This window comes from Antrostomus carolinensis, unplaced genomic scaffold, assembly GCF_000700745.2.
Source record: "Antrostomus carolinensis isolate BGI_N321 unplaced genomic scaffold, ASM70074v2 scaffold10074, whole genome shotgun sequence".
NCBI classification, from domain to species: domain Eukaryota; kingdom Metazoa; phylum Chordata; class Aves; order Caprimulgiformes; family Caprimulgidae; genus Antrostomus; species Antrostomus carolinensis.
The window spans coordinates 74220-90868 of NW_010311405.1; the positions used below are offsets into that span (position 1 = coordinate 74220).

At 41.7% G+C, this 16649-nt stretch overlaps 1 protein-coding gene across 1 annotated transcript in view; it reads right to left on the reverse strand.

Moving 5' to 3' along the window:
- The window catches only part of LOC104523980 (tubulin polyglutamylase TTLL5), a gene marked incomplete at its 5' end in the record, with an annotated part of 80365 nt that overhangs the window by 49387 nt on the left and 14329 nt on the right, over positions 1 to 16649 (reverse strand). Inside the window, one exon of the mRNA XM_010166722.2 lies at positions 7208 to 7362. Coding sequence (XP_010165024.2) covers positions 7208 to 7362 — 155 coding nt within the window. The remainder of the gene's footprint in view (positions 1 to 7207; positions 7363 to 16649) is intronic.

Here is a 16649-nt window from a genome sequence, read left to right on the forward strand (position 1 = left end):
CCCAGCCAAGTCCGACTCAACAGCATCTGGGGAGCCGAGGCTGCAGGGCCAGGCCTCAGACTGTCTGGGCAAGTCACGAGCTTTCCGCCTTTCCTCTCCCAGAGGCTCCAGACAGACACAGCCAAGGCCTCGCTGTGGGAAGCAGGGATCCTTCAGGACCGTGCCAACCCATGGTGCTGAGGCTCAGGGCGACTTCCAAGCAGGACGGAGAGTAATTGGACCTGCCATCACAAGCTTCTTTAGTGTGACAAAAATATATACAGGGGGAAAAAAAAAAATACGAGGCAAGACATATTTCTGAAGTTTACGTCAGCCAATTCACTTCCACAGTTAACAACTTGTCATCAGCGACCATGGGAGATGTGTTAAAAAAAAAAAAAGAGGTTGCCAGGGCAGGGGACAAATATGCATGGGTAGAGGAAGAACATGCACAAACTAGAGTTGCAAGAACATACAGCTACCCAGGTAGTAATTCTATTTTTTGCCTGCTTTCCTCAAACCTCCTCTCAACAGAAGGTAATAACAGACCAAACGCCAAATTCAAGTGTTCTCAGAAATGCTGCTGCTCAAGGACTACAGGCAGAATCAGTGTGACAGAGTTGCTGTGGAGACACAGAGGGGATCAGTTGTGGGAGGAAAAAAAAAAAAACCCAACAAAAAAACCCAAACCACTGTATCCACCCTCAATTACTCCTCCACCTCAAACAAATAAATTTAATTAATTTAGGCATTAAGGTAAAAAAAAAAATAAATGAGTGTAAGTGCTCTGAGGAGCAAGGAATAGGCATGTGGCTATGCTAGCACAGGGCTGAACTCAGTGCTGTTGGTCTGCTGCTGCCCTGGCACTTCTGTGCTGCTTAGCTAGGGAGGTGTTAAGGTCAATGCAGTTTGCTCAAACCAAACTGAAGGTCTGCTCTGTAGCCCTCAGTGCCTGCTGCTTTCTCCCTTCATTTCCTCCAGAGGCATCAGTGCAGCATAGTCTCCAAGTTAGCTTGCACCCAGATGCTGTGCAAACAAATGGGCTCCAACCACTTGGCAAGCACAGCATAGGACAGCGGTTGGACAGCCTCTACCTTGCAAGAGACTGCAAGGAGCTTGAAACAAATGTTTTGGAAGAGAACAAAGTCACTATCAACACTTAAGATGCAGAACTACAAGGCAACACCTATGTAACAAAGAAATAGATTCATTCTTATAAAAACCTGGCATTAGCTGCCAAGATCCCTGGGATTTCTCTCCTCCTTACTTCAAGCTGCAAACCCATACATAGTTATCTCTTTCACACAGCCCCTACTGCAACATCCATACTGCTTCTGCCATGCTAAGCCCACCCTGGCCTAGCTCATCAGTCTCACAAAAAAGCCAGCCTGTTCTATCAGCTGCTCACCCTTCTATCATTGTGAGAATCACCTTGCACATTAGCACATCTCTTGGCTGTTCTAGTATCACTCTTCTCATAGTTCTTCAGAGCCTGCCTAGTCAGGGTCCAGGCTCGATTTCTTATTTTACATTCCACAGCTCCAAAATTAAAAGCCAAGGAAACAACAAAGCCACTTTCACCTCTACTTTACATCAAATGCAGCAAGCTGCCCCTTAGACACAAAGGGCCAAGACCAGTGAACTACAATTAGCCCGTGATAGCTGTCTGGGGTCTTTCCGGCAAAACTCAGAGTTTCAGTGGAAATAGAGAAGCCGCTTACACCAGCACAGAATAAACTCTCAAAAGAGATCAGCAACTCTTCCACATCCTCACAAGTCCAAAGGGTATATATTTAGCATGATCAGGGCAGAACATATGAAACCTAGAACATGTAGTACCTGTACCCCTAGCAGTAAATGAAACCAGCATGAAGCAGCAGTAGGTGCTAAGTGGGGAAAGGAAGACAAAGTATCCACTACCCAGCCAGGCTAATAAAGGCCAGTGATTAAAAACAAGGTCCTGGTTTCAGAGACTGCAAAAAGTAGTGTAAGATTGTCGGGAGATGTGGCGCAGGGCTCTTGGTTTGTGAGATGGGGTTCAAGAGTGGAGTGTACAGTCACCTTTCTGTGTAGAATTTTTGGGATACAAATAAATACATATTTGCTATTAGAACAGGCACAGGAAGCTAACATTTTAAATGGCACTGGATTTCCTGCATCCATATTGTTCGGTTGATTTGTAAATAAGCAGTGAATATATGCCATTGGACCCAGCAGCACCTACTATGTGAATGCTCTAACTATGCTATGAACGGGCATGAAGTCTGATTCCTTCAAAAAGCTGCAGACTTACTGCGCTGCAGATATTTCCAGACATGAGGCATATTGTTTGGGGTTCCTGAAAGCCTGAGATGCGAAATGTCTGGGTGGCAGCTTCTAGTTTCCCATCCAATTCGATACATCCAAGCAAGGAAAAATAAAAATGAAAATACACAGAGCTGAGTCTGTTTGGGAACCTGGACATGTGGAGGGTACATGCACACAATTCGTGAAGCCCTGAGCAGCTGACACTATTACTAGCACTGAGAATTACACCAGAGCAAATTAAACTTAGGAACCTTTAGATCAAAAAATTTAGAAAGTCTGGTTTTATATAATTTAACCCAGATTAGATAGCCTGCCCACAAAACATCATTTCTTGTTCAACTTGAGCACCTTGGCTGAAACTACGAGCTAAGACGTATTTCCAGTATGTCAAGCAGTAAGAGGGGAACCCTTGTTTCTGACTGCAGTAGGCCTCCCAGGCTGTCTGGTATAATTTGGACTGCCATCCTACCCTCTGATTGATGACAGGGAAGCTTGCTTGCCTGCCTCCCCTAACCAAGTTAGATAAATCTGTCAGAAGATCCAAAGAAAAAAAATACACTGAGTACTTCAAAAGAGCTAGGTTGGTCTTGTCTTTAGGTTTGAGAAAGATGTTATGAAATAACAAGAAGCTAATTAGAGATCTGACAAAACACTGGCCATTTGTGTTGGGTTTGGGGGAGAGGGGTGGGGTTTTTTTGAAGTGTGGAAAGAGGCTATAGTGATGGCCCCTGTGAGAAGCTTTGAGAAGCTCCCCTGGCTCCAAGGCAGACCCACCTCCAGCCCAGGCTGAGCCCATCAGCAATAGGGAAACATCTCTTCAAATCCGTATTTATGAGGGGAAGAACCAGTCTGGCAAGGAAAGAGAGAGCCATCAGAAGGCCGTGACATGAACAAAAGACATCCAGACAGGAGGAGGAAGGCAGGAGGCAGAGGACTATGGACACTCAGGTCAGCAAGAAGAGTGGATGGAGGTAAATAAGAGTCCCCTGCAGCCCATGGAGTTTAAACAGCAGAGCAGATACTCAGGTGTAGGCTGGAGTGGGACGCTGTGCCCAAGGGCAGCTGTGACTACCTCGAGAGCTCATGACAGAGCAAGAAGACTCCAGACACACTCAACGCCCGAGTAGGGGGAGGAGGTGCACTGGAGGGGAGACATCTCTAGCCCATGGAGGATGGACCTGGGAGCTGCACCCGAAGAGGTCCATGACTCCATAGGAAGCCCATGTTGGAACACCTTGCTCCTGAACTCTTTTAGCCCGTGGGACGGACCGCATGCTGGAAAGAGCGGCATAGACAAACTGCAACCCCCATTTCCCCATCCCCCTGTGCCACTGCCGGGGAGAAGGTCGAGAAATTGGGAGCAAAGTAATTTGAGCCCAGGAAGGAGGGAGGGGTGGGGGGAAGGTGTTTTAAGATGTGGTTGTCATGTCTCACTATTCTACTCTGATTAATTGGTAACAAATTAAGTAGATTTTTCTTCCCCAAGTTGAGTCTGTTTTGCCCATGACTGTACTTGGTGAGTGAGCCGTCCCTGTCCTCATATCAACTCACAAGCCCTTTGTTGTGTTTCTCTCTCCATCTTACCAGGCAGGGGAGAGCGAGTGAAGGGCCACGTGGTATTAGCTGAGGCTAAAACAACCTCAGTGTTTCATTGCTGAATTCTTGCCAACAGAATGCCCATATGAGTTCTAAAATATCAACTTGAGCAAGGATGGCTGCAGCTGAATCCGAGGTGCCCACTGAAAACAGAGAAGTCTGTACCAGTCAGAAAGAACTCTTTCTCACTAGCTTTGGTCCATGTCTTGGAGATTAAGTGACCTGCAGAGTTTACATTATTCTTTGAGGAGAAATCCACTGTCTTTTAAAAAAAAAAAAATTTTTTTTTAAAAAAAAGTGACACAGCAGCTGCAGATGCCAGTGCCAGAAGCTTCTAGGAATGTCTACCAACCCCATCACTAGGGATTACACAACTATTTGCCAACAGGTACTTCAAAGTTAGTTTAGGTTCTGAATCAACACACTTAGTTCTCTTAAACCCCTTATTTTTTACAGTTATTATGCAGCTGAGAATGCTTTCAAGAGAATGCTTTTTCAAGAGCAGTTCTAGTAAGGTGATGGCTTCAGTGACTGGAAATTAGTTTCACTGGATAACGAGGAATCGCTTTCATATTTATTGCCCTTAGATTACATTACTAAAATTGTGATAAAAATTATATATGGGGATCTTAAATACTTTACTACAAAACATGTAACCACATCTAGTGCGTTTACAGCAGAATGTGAAAGAATGACAATCCTGCCTGATGGACAGAGTGAGAAGCTGAGATAGAACACTAGAAGCTGAAATAGGGCACTGAGACAGGACTAGGACTGAAGAAGGAGAGAGCAGAGTTGGCATAGCCTCAATGAGTTACAGAGGACAGCAAAGGCACAGCTGCAGCAAATGTGGCAGAGGCTGACAGTCATGTTATGGTAGTCAGAAGTAAGTCCATGTACAACTTGGAACATCTCACCTCTTGTATAGCCCTGCAGGCTTCTTTTGTCTGGAGCACAGTGAAAGCCTAAACCATCATTTGAGTGGGAATAGCACCAATGCTTCTACAAAGTGACAAAAAAAAAAAAAAATCTCAAAAGGCACAGCAGTGCAGATTTATAAAATAACATTTTAACATATCCAGAATTGTTCTCTGTCTCTATATTACAAACTCAGGAGCTCCTTTGCCTTTTGGCAAGCTGACTACTGATTTGGCACCTCACCTCATACAACCAAAAGAATTCAACAAAAGAAGGGAGAACTACTTTTGAGAAACATTTAAATAAGTCAGCACTGGTAGAGTGGGAATTAAAGAGGAAGAAGGTTTGCCAGTTAGAATAGTCTGAATCCTATAGATTGCAAGTATCAAAACAAAATTTTCAAACGAACCTCAGCAGCACTAAAATGGCTTAGATTTACCACAGAGCCATACAAAAACTGTAAGGACTGAGTTTCAGAGGCAGATGTTTGAACTGTAGCCAAGTGCAAGCCAGATAAGAGACCCATTTACAAAACATTTCCATCCTTGCTGAATTCTACAACTGATAGACCAGTACATTAACGGAACAAAACAGGAAGCTTTTCTTCAAACAGTCAGCCAGCGCTGAGCACCGGCTGACACCCATCAGATGACCCTCTATGAACTGCTTGCTCCGATGTAACAGATCAAGGAGCAAAAAGGGCATTTATAATACAAGATATACATCTCCATATATCACAACCTTAATATCCCTATTGTAATTATCTAATTAAATAAAAGTTAACAGCCTAAGTAATCCAGCATTGCCTCAAGAATCCCCTTCTTTCCATCTCCAGATTTGCACAACTTTTAACTCTTGATATTCTGGCCATTCGATACAAGCAGCCATGAAGATAAAGTAATTCAATAAAGGGTCTTAAGCCATCTTTCTGTCTCTTGTAAGAGAGTAACTGAAATACTGAAAAGACCAAATGGTTCATAACAGATTTGCAGACAAAATCTTACACCAGCTGTGGCCAGACAATTATGAAGTACTTTTGGATTGCTGTACAAAATAAAACAGAATTTCTAAAGGTATTAAACTATGCATACAATGCTAGATGAGGCACAGCCCTGGAAGACATTCAGAGTGGAGTTCTGGGCATTAAATGGTGGGTTGTCAGATCTACAGGTAACATAACGACTGAAACAGTTTCAGAGCAACGTGGCAATTAGAGTGACTTCTGCAGAGTTCTGCAACAGAAGACTCAGACCATCAGTAATCTTTTTCCAGCTACCTCTGTGAGTCCATGCAGAGGTGCAAGCAGAGTTGAGAAAGGAAGAGAAACTCTAGGAGAGCCTGCACTCTGCTGCTCTCTCAAGCTATGTAGGAGGGGAAGGCAGTTTACACCTGTTGGATAGGTTCTTTATTTGGATTAGGTAATAGCTCACCTGGCTGGGGTCCAAGAGCAGAATTACTACCATCTCTCAATAACTCTAAACCCCAGAGGCAAACATTGTGCTGGAACAGAAACAGGCCAGGAATTCATTTCTCACATTCCTCTTTTCTTTCTGAAAAGCAGTGACTGATGAAATAAGAACAATTTTACTTGAGCTTTCCAAATCCCATTCCAATCCTCCTATTGAAGGACCCATTTGGGAAAGTACAACCACTTCAGTCACATGCCTTCTGCACTGTGTCTTCCTTTCACCTCCCTCTGTTTTCCAGTAGCATTCACATACCAATGACAAGAATGAGTATTTTCATGTATACAGTGCTTTCCATTCCTAAACTTGGATTGGAGAAGTTCTGCCTCATTATTCTATTTTAAAAGACAAAAATGAAGGCTTAGGCAAATGAACAAATAGTATTTACTCAAGTGGGAAAGGAAGAAATCAAATCTCCAGCAGTTCTGGGACTGTATTCAGCCTAGTCTACTGCAGCAAGCTTGCCCTTGCTCCTAGCTTCCAAGACCAAAATTAATAAAAAGCATAAAGAAGCCACCTGAAAAAGAAACTTTTATAAACATTGCAAGATGCTGATCTGTCTTTGAATGATCTAAACTTGATATTCAAGGAAGAAGCATGAAGATGAGGCCTTAGTGGAAATTTCTGCAGTATCAGGTGTAAGTCTGCATTCTACATATATGTCAACACCAGCAAACCTAAACTTACAGATGCAGGGATGAGAAATGATCAAAGAGAAACAGGAATTTCCCTTTCATTCTACATGTTCATCCATGCCCTTATTTCACCATGGACCTGCCAGCTCTGGGAACATAGCTCTATTTTTCATAGGCCTAGTTTCTAGGATAGTCCTGAGACCTTAGATGTTACCTTCTGAGCAAGAAGCCAAATACAAATTACAAATGAGCTCCTGAGTGCATTGCATTCTTCTTCAAAAAGCTGGAGCAGCAACTTCAACTTACCTGACTGCTGAAGAGACATATCTTTTGTCAGCTATATGAGTGTCTGACTGAACAGCACACAATGACCCTCTTTTGTAGAGTGGTGACCGGTAGCTCTGCGGGGCACCTGCATTCTCCTTGCTTATAGCTCCACTTCCCAAGTTCAGATTTGTTAACTAAAAAGAAAAACAAAACAAAAAACAAAAGCTTCAGAAACAATTAAAAGTGAGGAGAAGAGCAAAAGGTATCACTAAATAAACTGGATATAGTATGTACTGAGAGAAGTAATACTGATGGAGAAGGGAAATCTTCAGATGCAGAACTGTGTTAGTTGCATAAAGCAGTGGGAGAGATGACACGAACAGCCACCATGCTTGAGATGAATTCAAGTACCAGCATTAAAACTACAACCCTTCCATTCACAGAAGAACAAAGGAGGAAAAAGACAAAGACAGGGCAAAAATCCCAAAGTAACAAAGCAACATCATGTTCCTGCCATGTGAAAAATTAACTCTGCATGCACTAACCAAAAGATAGAAGCTCATATTACACTGAGCGGAGACTAGGGCATCTGCCCAGTCAGCATGAGCTGTGTCACTAAGCCAGCCACATGCATCTTTTCTCTCTCTGTCCCCCTCTCAGTATACATACAAGCACAACCCAACAGCATATGTACCTTGGACACAGAATTCAAAACCAAACTCTAACACACATGAAAAACTTCTCACCCAACCACTTCCAAACTGTTCACACAAGTAAATACATTAGTTAATGATAACCTAAAATCATGTTAGGTGTACATTTGTTATATCAAGCTCTAAAGAAGTTATCTATGTGTTTTTAAGCATATAAAATATATTCCATTGTTTCTTTCTCTGAGCATTTTTCTTGTGTTGCTTATCTTCTTGAAAGATCAAACTCTGCAAGCAGACACTATCTGTTGGTTTATTTAAGAGAGCCTAAATACATACTGTAATGGTGCCTACTACAGCGGTGTAAGTATTCATTTACATTTGGAAAAAAAAAAAACAAAACAAACCCAAAACATTCCATGAGGTTACAGAACACTACAAAGGTTGCAAAGCTAAGATTCCCAGTCAGGCATTGCCAGAATTAAGTTTATGACTGCTTTTAATTATATGACCACATGCTGCTTTTTAGGACCACAGAACAGACCTGGCTCTGCACCAAGATTAAGGTCATATGACAAGCAAGATTTGTCTCTATTGCCCCTGCTCACTTCTATGGCAACTGGAAGGCATATAGCCAATGAGATGTATGACACAGACAGAAAGAAGAGTCTAAAAACTAGCTCTGCACCTTCCCAGCTTTGGGATCTTAACAATGCTCTTTTACCAGAACTGTGCACCGTTACTCAAACAAGTACATACCAGCTCCATTGCAATACACTACACTCATACCTCCTTGTGCAGGACTGCAGACTTCATATCCCCTGACTGAATGTTGGAACATGAACTAACATTGCAACTGGTAACAGTAGTTTGCCACTCCTTCTCCTTCTGTGGTTTAGTAGTACAAGGCATGTGATATTTCTGAGCTTAAAAAATACTTAAGTCCTACTTCAAGATCTGGACAGGATTATATTATAGTGGTTATGCACCAGGCCTCTGTCCGCTTCTCCAAAAGTGGCCACTTTTGCCTCATCCCTTCTCAGCTTTAGCCTTTCCCATTCTTGCTCCTTGTCTGTGTCATTATTCTCACCTAGTCAGTCCCAGGAAATGTTTCCTGTGTTATTCTCCTTATTCTGCTTAGTCCAGTTTCATTCTTACAGACTTCCAGCACTGGCCTCCCCACTACTTCTGGCCCCTGAGACACACCACCTCAGGCCTGGACCTTTCCATGGGAGCAGTTATCTGATCTGTCTTCCCACACTTTTTAGTTCTTCTTCCAGTTGCTCACATACCCTACATCCAAGTGGCTCATTTTATTCCCCTCCGCAGCCCACTCCTTTTCCCAACCTCTTTGTTCACCCAGTCCCAGAATGTGGGCTCCTGGGTGGATCACATTTACCACACTGCCATTCCTTCCATTTCTGCTCTTTCACCCAAATGGTTCTCAGTGTCCTCTCCCAAGTTATATCCAGGCTCAAATTTCACAACCTCCTTGTCCTAGGTGTTCACCACACCTTGGCAGAATTCCTGCTCATTCTACATTCAAGTCAGGCTCCCAACCCAACACATACCAGGTCACCGAGAACACAGGAGAATGGGGTCTCAAGCTTCAGTATTCCAGAGATGTAAATACAAACAAATTTACTTCAAATCCTCAGTGCGGAGTGAACCTCCATGAAGCTGAGCAGCTCTAGCAGGTGCTGCTGACTATATGTCACCTGAAGCTTTTTAGACAGTTACTTGGATTTTCAAGCTTGGACAAAATTTCAAATTCCAAATTGCTATTCCAAAGCACAGGAGAACAAGAGATTTAAAAGAAAAGTAGATATTTTAGTATCTACTGCACAGAATTTTTTTTTTTTTTAATCCAGCCTTAGTTTTGGCTAGAATGCTTCACCTTCCCTGAAGTGTTCTGAAAAATGAACATGAAGCACAGAAAATATGAGTCCAAATGAATAAAGTTTCAGAACATTACAAGCAATTTAAAGCAAGGTCTTACAGTGGGACGTATCAGGCAAGCTTAGTAACGAGTAGTGCTACCCATCTTATATGGAAAACAGCATTAGGTGTCATCTTCTCTCCCTGAAATGTTTTTGTCTTCTCTAAAATTTAATTAAAAATTTAAAGCATGTTCATTGCAATAACAGAAAACTTCAAATTGGGTTTAGTTCCGATTGTGCCAGGCACTATACAAATACCTAACAATGACAGTTTCTGTCAACAAAGACCTTATTGTCTGAAAAGAAGCAAGAATGGTAAATGAGGCAAACACAGAGGCCAACATGATAAATGTAATGGGATATGTACAATTCTTAGCTTGTCAGCAACAGTGATCACGACTTTGCTAACACATCCGATGTGTGAAATGAAGATGACTTTATCCAATTCTCTCTCATCGTCCTGATACCAAGAACCATTTAGTCTGATGAATTACCACCTCACCCCTGCTCTGTTAATGAGATATGCTTTCCTCTTTGATACTGCATCATTGCTTATTTGAAAGCTGTCTTTCTAAGCAAAGCAGGTGAGCAAATAGTATGGGTAGTAGGGACATTTCACACATTCCAGATAGACAGGTGTTTAAATAACAGCAGGATTAAATACAGGCAAGGGATTTGGGATGAGGGAGAGAATACCAGTATAAGTAGAAGGTTTAGCTGCAGCCAGCCCACCCAGATGGGTGTCACTGCTTTTTACTGTGCCATGCCCTGAGACATTTCAGCTGCTCTAATTAGCTTGCCAGGATGTTGCCTTGCTGGATTGCTGGGGCACCTCCAACACGTCTGTGCTCAGCAGAGAGGCTTCATTTTCTATTCACTAGTCTTCCTGTGCACCTGATGAAACTGAATTCTTCCCTTCATAGAGGCAAATAGTTAGCAGCAAATCAATTGTTACTTTGGCTTAAAAGATAACGTATGGCACATGGACCAAAGCAGATAACAAAATCTCCATAAAGAATAGCTTACAGCTTACAGAATTGTTGTAGTGGAAAACAAACCAGTCAAACCAAAACCAACAAAAGCAAAACAAAAAACAAAAACCCCACTAAAAAAAAAAAAATCAAGAAAGGCAGGCTAGTGGGGCTCAACATGGAAAGTGGTTATTGGTGTGGATCTACAAGAATAAAGTTAGTTTTCACAGTGAGTTGTATCAAGATGGGTTCAAACTCTCCTGCTTGGTAAGATTTCAATTTTTCACTAGCAGTGAAGGACTTCAGAATATTTTTTCTGACACTATGACAGGAAAACTGTGTGTGCTGCATCCCTATTTTCAAGTATCTCTCCTCACTTCAATATGTTGTCTGTGAAGTCTGTAAAAGGCCAGATAATACACAGCTAATAACTTTCATGACTGAATGAGTCAGAGTTTTGCCACAGTTTTTGAACTGTTGGGGACAGCGAAAAGGTCACATGCTGAGTGAAGAACACAATGGGATAATAAATCCCAAAAAGCTCTCAAGGAAGGAGGAGAGCCCACTTGGTGTACTTCTATTTATTATCAAATACCAAGAACTAATGCAGGGAAGAACATGTAGGTTGTCACAGCCGTATCAGTAAACAGACCTTTGTGTTAGAAACCTAATAGCACACATATGTACTGCTATACATGGTTCAATACAATGCTAACAAAGCCAAAAGACAAATTATTGCATAATGTCTTTTTTAAAATTTATTTTTTAACCATTACAAGGTAGGTTTATGACTGCAATACACTTGACAGCTGAGACACATAAGCTTAAAAGAATTGGTCTCTACGGTCTTGCTTTATTGAGAGAAATTAACTTCTAAATAACTTTAAAATTGAAAACAAGGCCACAGCACAGAATGATACTCGAAAGTGCTGGATATAAGAGTTGAGGAGTTTGTTTTTGTTAATCTGCTTTATAATTTAAATAGGAAATATAAAATCTCCAAATACAGATAGGAAAAAAGAAAATTCCAGGATATAATTTGTTTCTAAGGAACAGCATCCTACAGACAAAGACCCATTGTACAGTACCTTTTAGAAATCGCAAGGAAGAATCAGAAAAGGAGCTTAATATCTTTCACATTTCTGATCTACATTATACTATTCTTTTAATAGTTTCTCATTATCATATTCAAGAACCCTTTTTCTATAACAAAGTAAGTATTTTCATTTTGATCTTGTCTAATGTTTCAAACAAGCAAAAGCAGGAGATGTTAACAATGGCCAAATATTATAAAAAAAAAAAATATCTGTGCTGCAGATCAGCCTCCATGGATTCAGGAAAAGCCTCCTAAAAGCCTGAGTGTTTCTCTTGCTAGTTCACAGGAGCCAACCAGGGTGAACAGGGACATGTCATCACTAAGTTGTCACTCTGGCCCTCTTGGCAGAGAGTGGAAAAGTGACTTAAATTTGCATTACCAACATCCTGAACTGAGCAAGCGATGCACAACAACAAATGCCTGATTCACACTCCCCACTTGGCAGTTTTAGTATTTTTCTGCCAGAGGGAAGTCATATCCTGTTGCCTATAAAGTGCTGGGGAATGGACATCTACAAAGTCTAAAGACCCTTTCTCTTAACTTGGAGCCACGCTTGCATCCTCTCCAGTTCACACATCTCACATTTCCATTTGGATCTTTCTGACTGGTGAGGAGAAAAAGGGATCCTGAGTTAGAGATATATTTCAAAGATCAAGACTAAGAGATGCATCAAAAGAACACAGTCATCATAGGCCTACCTTATAATCTCTTTCAAAAAATCTTGTAATATGATAAAGAGTTCACAGTCTGAAACAGGAGGAGATCTAATGCCACAATGTTTTTGGCACAAGGTTCAACAAGTTTCAAAGGTATATATGAACATCAACAGTTCACTGAGAAACCTTTTCCTTTAAAAGAAAGATTAGACAGGAATAATGGTAAGGCACACATAAGATCACTGCTCCTCTACCTTATGACCAGACCAGAATCTTTAGGTTTTGATGCCTCAGACAGGACAAGATGACACTATATCATAAACTCAAGGAATGAAGCATTCCACTAGAAAACTGAAAATGTGCAAAATGTTTCATGATTTGCAGTATCTTCTCCTTTTTCTTTTTAACTATTTGTCCTGTGTGTTCAGTTTAACTCCTTCAAGACCCTTTAGTCATTACCTAATTTTTCAGTTTATTACTTACTGTTCATCCAGCAATGCCATCTTTATCCAATAGCTTGTAAAACAAATGTTGCTTTTCTTCCATTACCTGGCTTCCATAGTCACTGTATTTTCACCTGCCAAGCCTTCCTCAGACACACATACCCCTGAGGCTTTCAAGATCAATGAAATATTTATATTCCCAGGAAGAGAGGGGAAGAGCCAAGAACTTGCCATTAAAAAAAAAAAAAAAAAAAAAAAAAAAAAGAGAAATAATTTTGATGCTTTCTTTTAGTTATATTTTTCTTCTTTCAGCCTTCAGAGATCACTATGACTAGATGCAACAACAATATAAATATTCACTGTTAATCTGTCCTCTCCCCAGTCTGTGTGTTGCATTTTCTTGGCTTCACCACAGAGCTCCCATGTACATCTGTGATCTAGCGCAGGCTAGCATGACTTGGTCTAACAGAGCATCCAGGTCTTCCAGTACTATTGGAAACAGTCCACCTGCCTTGCCTTCCCTTAGTGCATTGAGATACTGGAATCCAACAGGCCATCCCAGTACAGGAAACATCATGGGATCTTAACCTGCCTCTTTCCTTAAGAGGCAAAGGAAACCCCAAACCACAAATCTCTAACACACGCTTTCACTGTCTGAATAGTGGCACAAAACATACCTATTACAAATTCCTTGAAGAAACCATATAATACAGACAGATTTTTCTAGGGCTACCTTTTTGTTACTCAGGCCAGCTTGCCGACCACACCCCATACTAAAACACTTTCATTTTATGTGCAGATTTGAATTTACAGGAGCAATCAGCCAGAAAAATGGAAAAAGTGGGGCTAACAGGCTGGGAAGTGTGAAATCTGCGTGTACCAAGGCTGATCTGGCCAAAGGCCTGTGACATTCCTTCTCTGTTCGAGGAGCTTACCAGCTTACAGGATATACATATGCATACAGAGCACAAGTGTTCCAGTCTCCAGAAAACGTTCCAGACAAAGACCTGCCAGAGACATTCCTGGGAAACCTGACAAACTTGCAAATTCCTTTGTAGTGTCTCCAGCGTATGCATGCATTTAAGAATGAAAAAAACCCCAAGTTAGTGCTGCTGCTGTGGATGGCTGAACTTCCCTCTTCCTTCTCCTGAAAAAGTCAGGCTTTCATTCAGACCCTCTACCTCAAAACATCCCAGTGGGAGTGATTTTGATAAGGCACAGTCCTGCCATATGTTTGATGATCAGGGTGTAATCTTTCCCATAACACAAGTTCTAACTGCTCGGCCTGGCCCATTTGGTGACTCTCTGCAGATGTTGCTGCATCATAACAAAAGCCTCTGCTCCTATTCCCTTTGGAGCCTCAGAGCAGAAGGGGTTCAATTAAAGCACTGCAGAAACTACATTGACTTTTTCACTTCCTACAACCTCTGCTGAGATCAGTTATATTACTCCTGATGCTACAAATCGGTAATATTAAAAGTAATTCCAGCTCCTGTGTGAACAGCCTGGGAATGAAGAGGAGAAGGGGTCCTGCAGCAGTAAAAGAAGAAAAAAAGAATATCCCTCAGACTTCATCTCCTGGTTTCTTGCTCCTCTTCCTGGTTACAGTGAGATGTCTTTTTCCTTTATACTTCCTTTCCTCTCCAGCCATGCAAGGGTAAAAGCCAACCAAATGGTTACACGAGGAAAATAAATCTGATTAAGACCCAGACAAAGTGGGTTGAGTCAAAGCAAGGGACTACCACTGAAAAAAACCCTTTGGTGGGGAAAATATTCCCACCAAATTTCTGCAAGTATTTGCTGCACCTTGAGTTTCATGGTCTCTTTGCAGTCACCATGTTGCACTGCTCAGGCCTAGAACTGACAGAGCTGATGCCCACTGGGACCTGTACAGTGTCTTTTGGCTCACTGGCAGTTTCCTTTGTGGCACTTTTCCTCTGCTGAGGACAAGGTAGGCCAGGGTACCACACTGTGTAATTGAGACAGGTAATGAGGAGTGGTGTGGGTTCAAATACTGTTGTAGCTGATGTTAAGCTGAAGCTCACCACTTTGGGATTCCTATGACATATTCCCACAAGGTCACTCTGGGGCACTGTCAAGTTCCCATTCTAATTCTTCTTCACTCCTCCTCCCCTGTCCTAAGGTTTGGTAAACTCATCTGCTTCTTGCTAATTTCCATTTTCTGTCCAAATGAAAAATGTAGAGTGAGAAAAGTGCCCCATCCTCCTATGGATCTCTCAAGGATGTTTGTAGGAATCCTGTCTGCTGGATCATGGACACTAACTGGGTGCATAGTAAAGGCAAAGGCAGCTGGGTATAGCCCTTGCCTGGGTGGTCTGATGTTATCCCTGTGATTAAACTCCCTGGCTAGAAGAATTGGAGCTATTCCTAATGATAACTGGGTCCTGAAATCTCATACTCTCCCTCGCAGAGAGGGGCAGAACTCCCACCAGGCTTCACCTCCTCCTTCTCTGGTAAAGCTGGCCAATTCAACACATTCTTCAGTTCACTATCATTAATAACTACAAAGTACTACAGCCTGGTAGACATCAACTGCAACCCCCCACACCAGCCAGTGATTGGGACCTCACACAAATGCAGCATTGCAGAAGAAAACCTTCTTTTTACCTTACAGCATATTTCAGAGAGAAGTAGTGTGCTATTCACAAAGAAAACACACATACATATCCAGGATCCAGACACCTGGCTCTGGATCTACACACCTGCTGTGCATTTTCATGTCCTCCCCATAGAAAGTTCCACAATATAAGCACATGGAAATATTTTATGGTAAACATACATGAAATAAAGACTTTATTGCCTAGTAAGGAACACAGCAGAAAGAAGTCCCAATTATTTCATCACAGCCTTCATCCATCTATCCATCAGGAAAGTCCAATGGCTAACAGTTGATACAGACAAAAAAATCCTCTTAGTTCAGTTGTCCAGAAGTAACACAGTAGCCAAGAAGGTCCCCATATCACAAATCAAGGCAAGAAAGTCCCTATACAACGAAAGGGGCTCACTGAACTGTTATCTTCAAAGTTTCATTCCCCAACTCACCACCAACGTATCTGCCTGGATTCCCCTGTAGCACCGCTACTATCTTAGGCTCGTGCCAGGCAATGGGCAAACTGAACAAGAAAATTTCAGGACAACTAAAAATTGAGTTGAGTATCACTAACACACTGACAACACTACAGGTGAACCACTACACTATGCACACTGACAAGGACTTCATCACTCTGTAAAAATAATCAGCAATCATTTGCATGCCTTAAGTAGGGAAATTGCTAATTTCAGATACTGATTTCCTCACCAGTGTCTCAGTAACCCACTTATAAAGGAAATATTCAGCTTGATTACAGAAAAGCAATGTAGAAAAGAAAAAGTCACAAATATGAAAGCAGCAGCATAGGACACATTCCTCAGTATTAGACAAAAGGTCAGTTCAGAGCAATGGCCCAGCAAACTCTCTATCCTGCCTGACATATTTCAGAAGATCAAAGAAATGTTAGTTTTCATGCATCTAACTGAAATATCTTACTGATAAGGAAAATTAATTTGTTATTTCTGTACATTGAAACCTATGGATTGATCATTTGCAAAATGCTAAGTGTTCTGTCTAAGGTAACTATGGCTTGTTAAGCTTTCTGCCTGAATGGTATCTTGTTGCAGGAAGTTTCAGAAGGTACATATATTCTGTGGCAATAACTATTCACTTT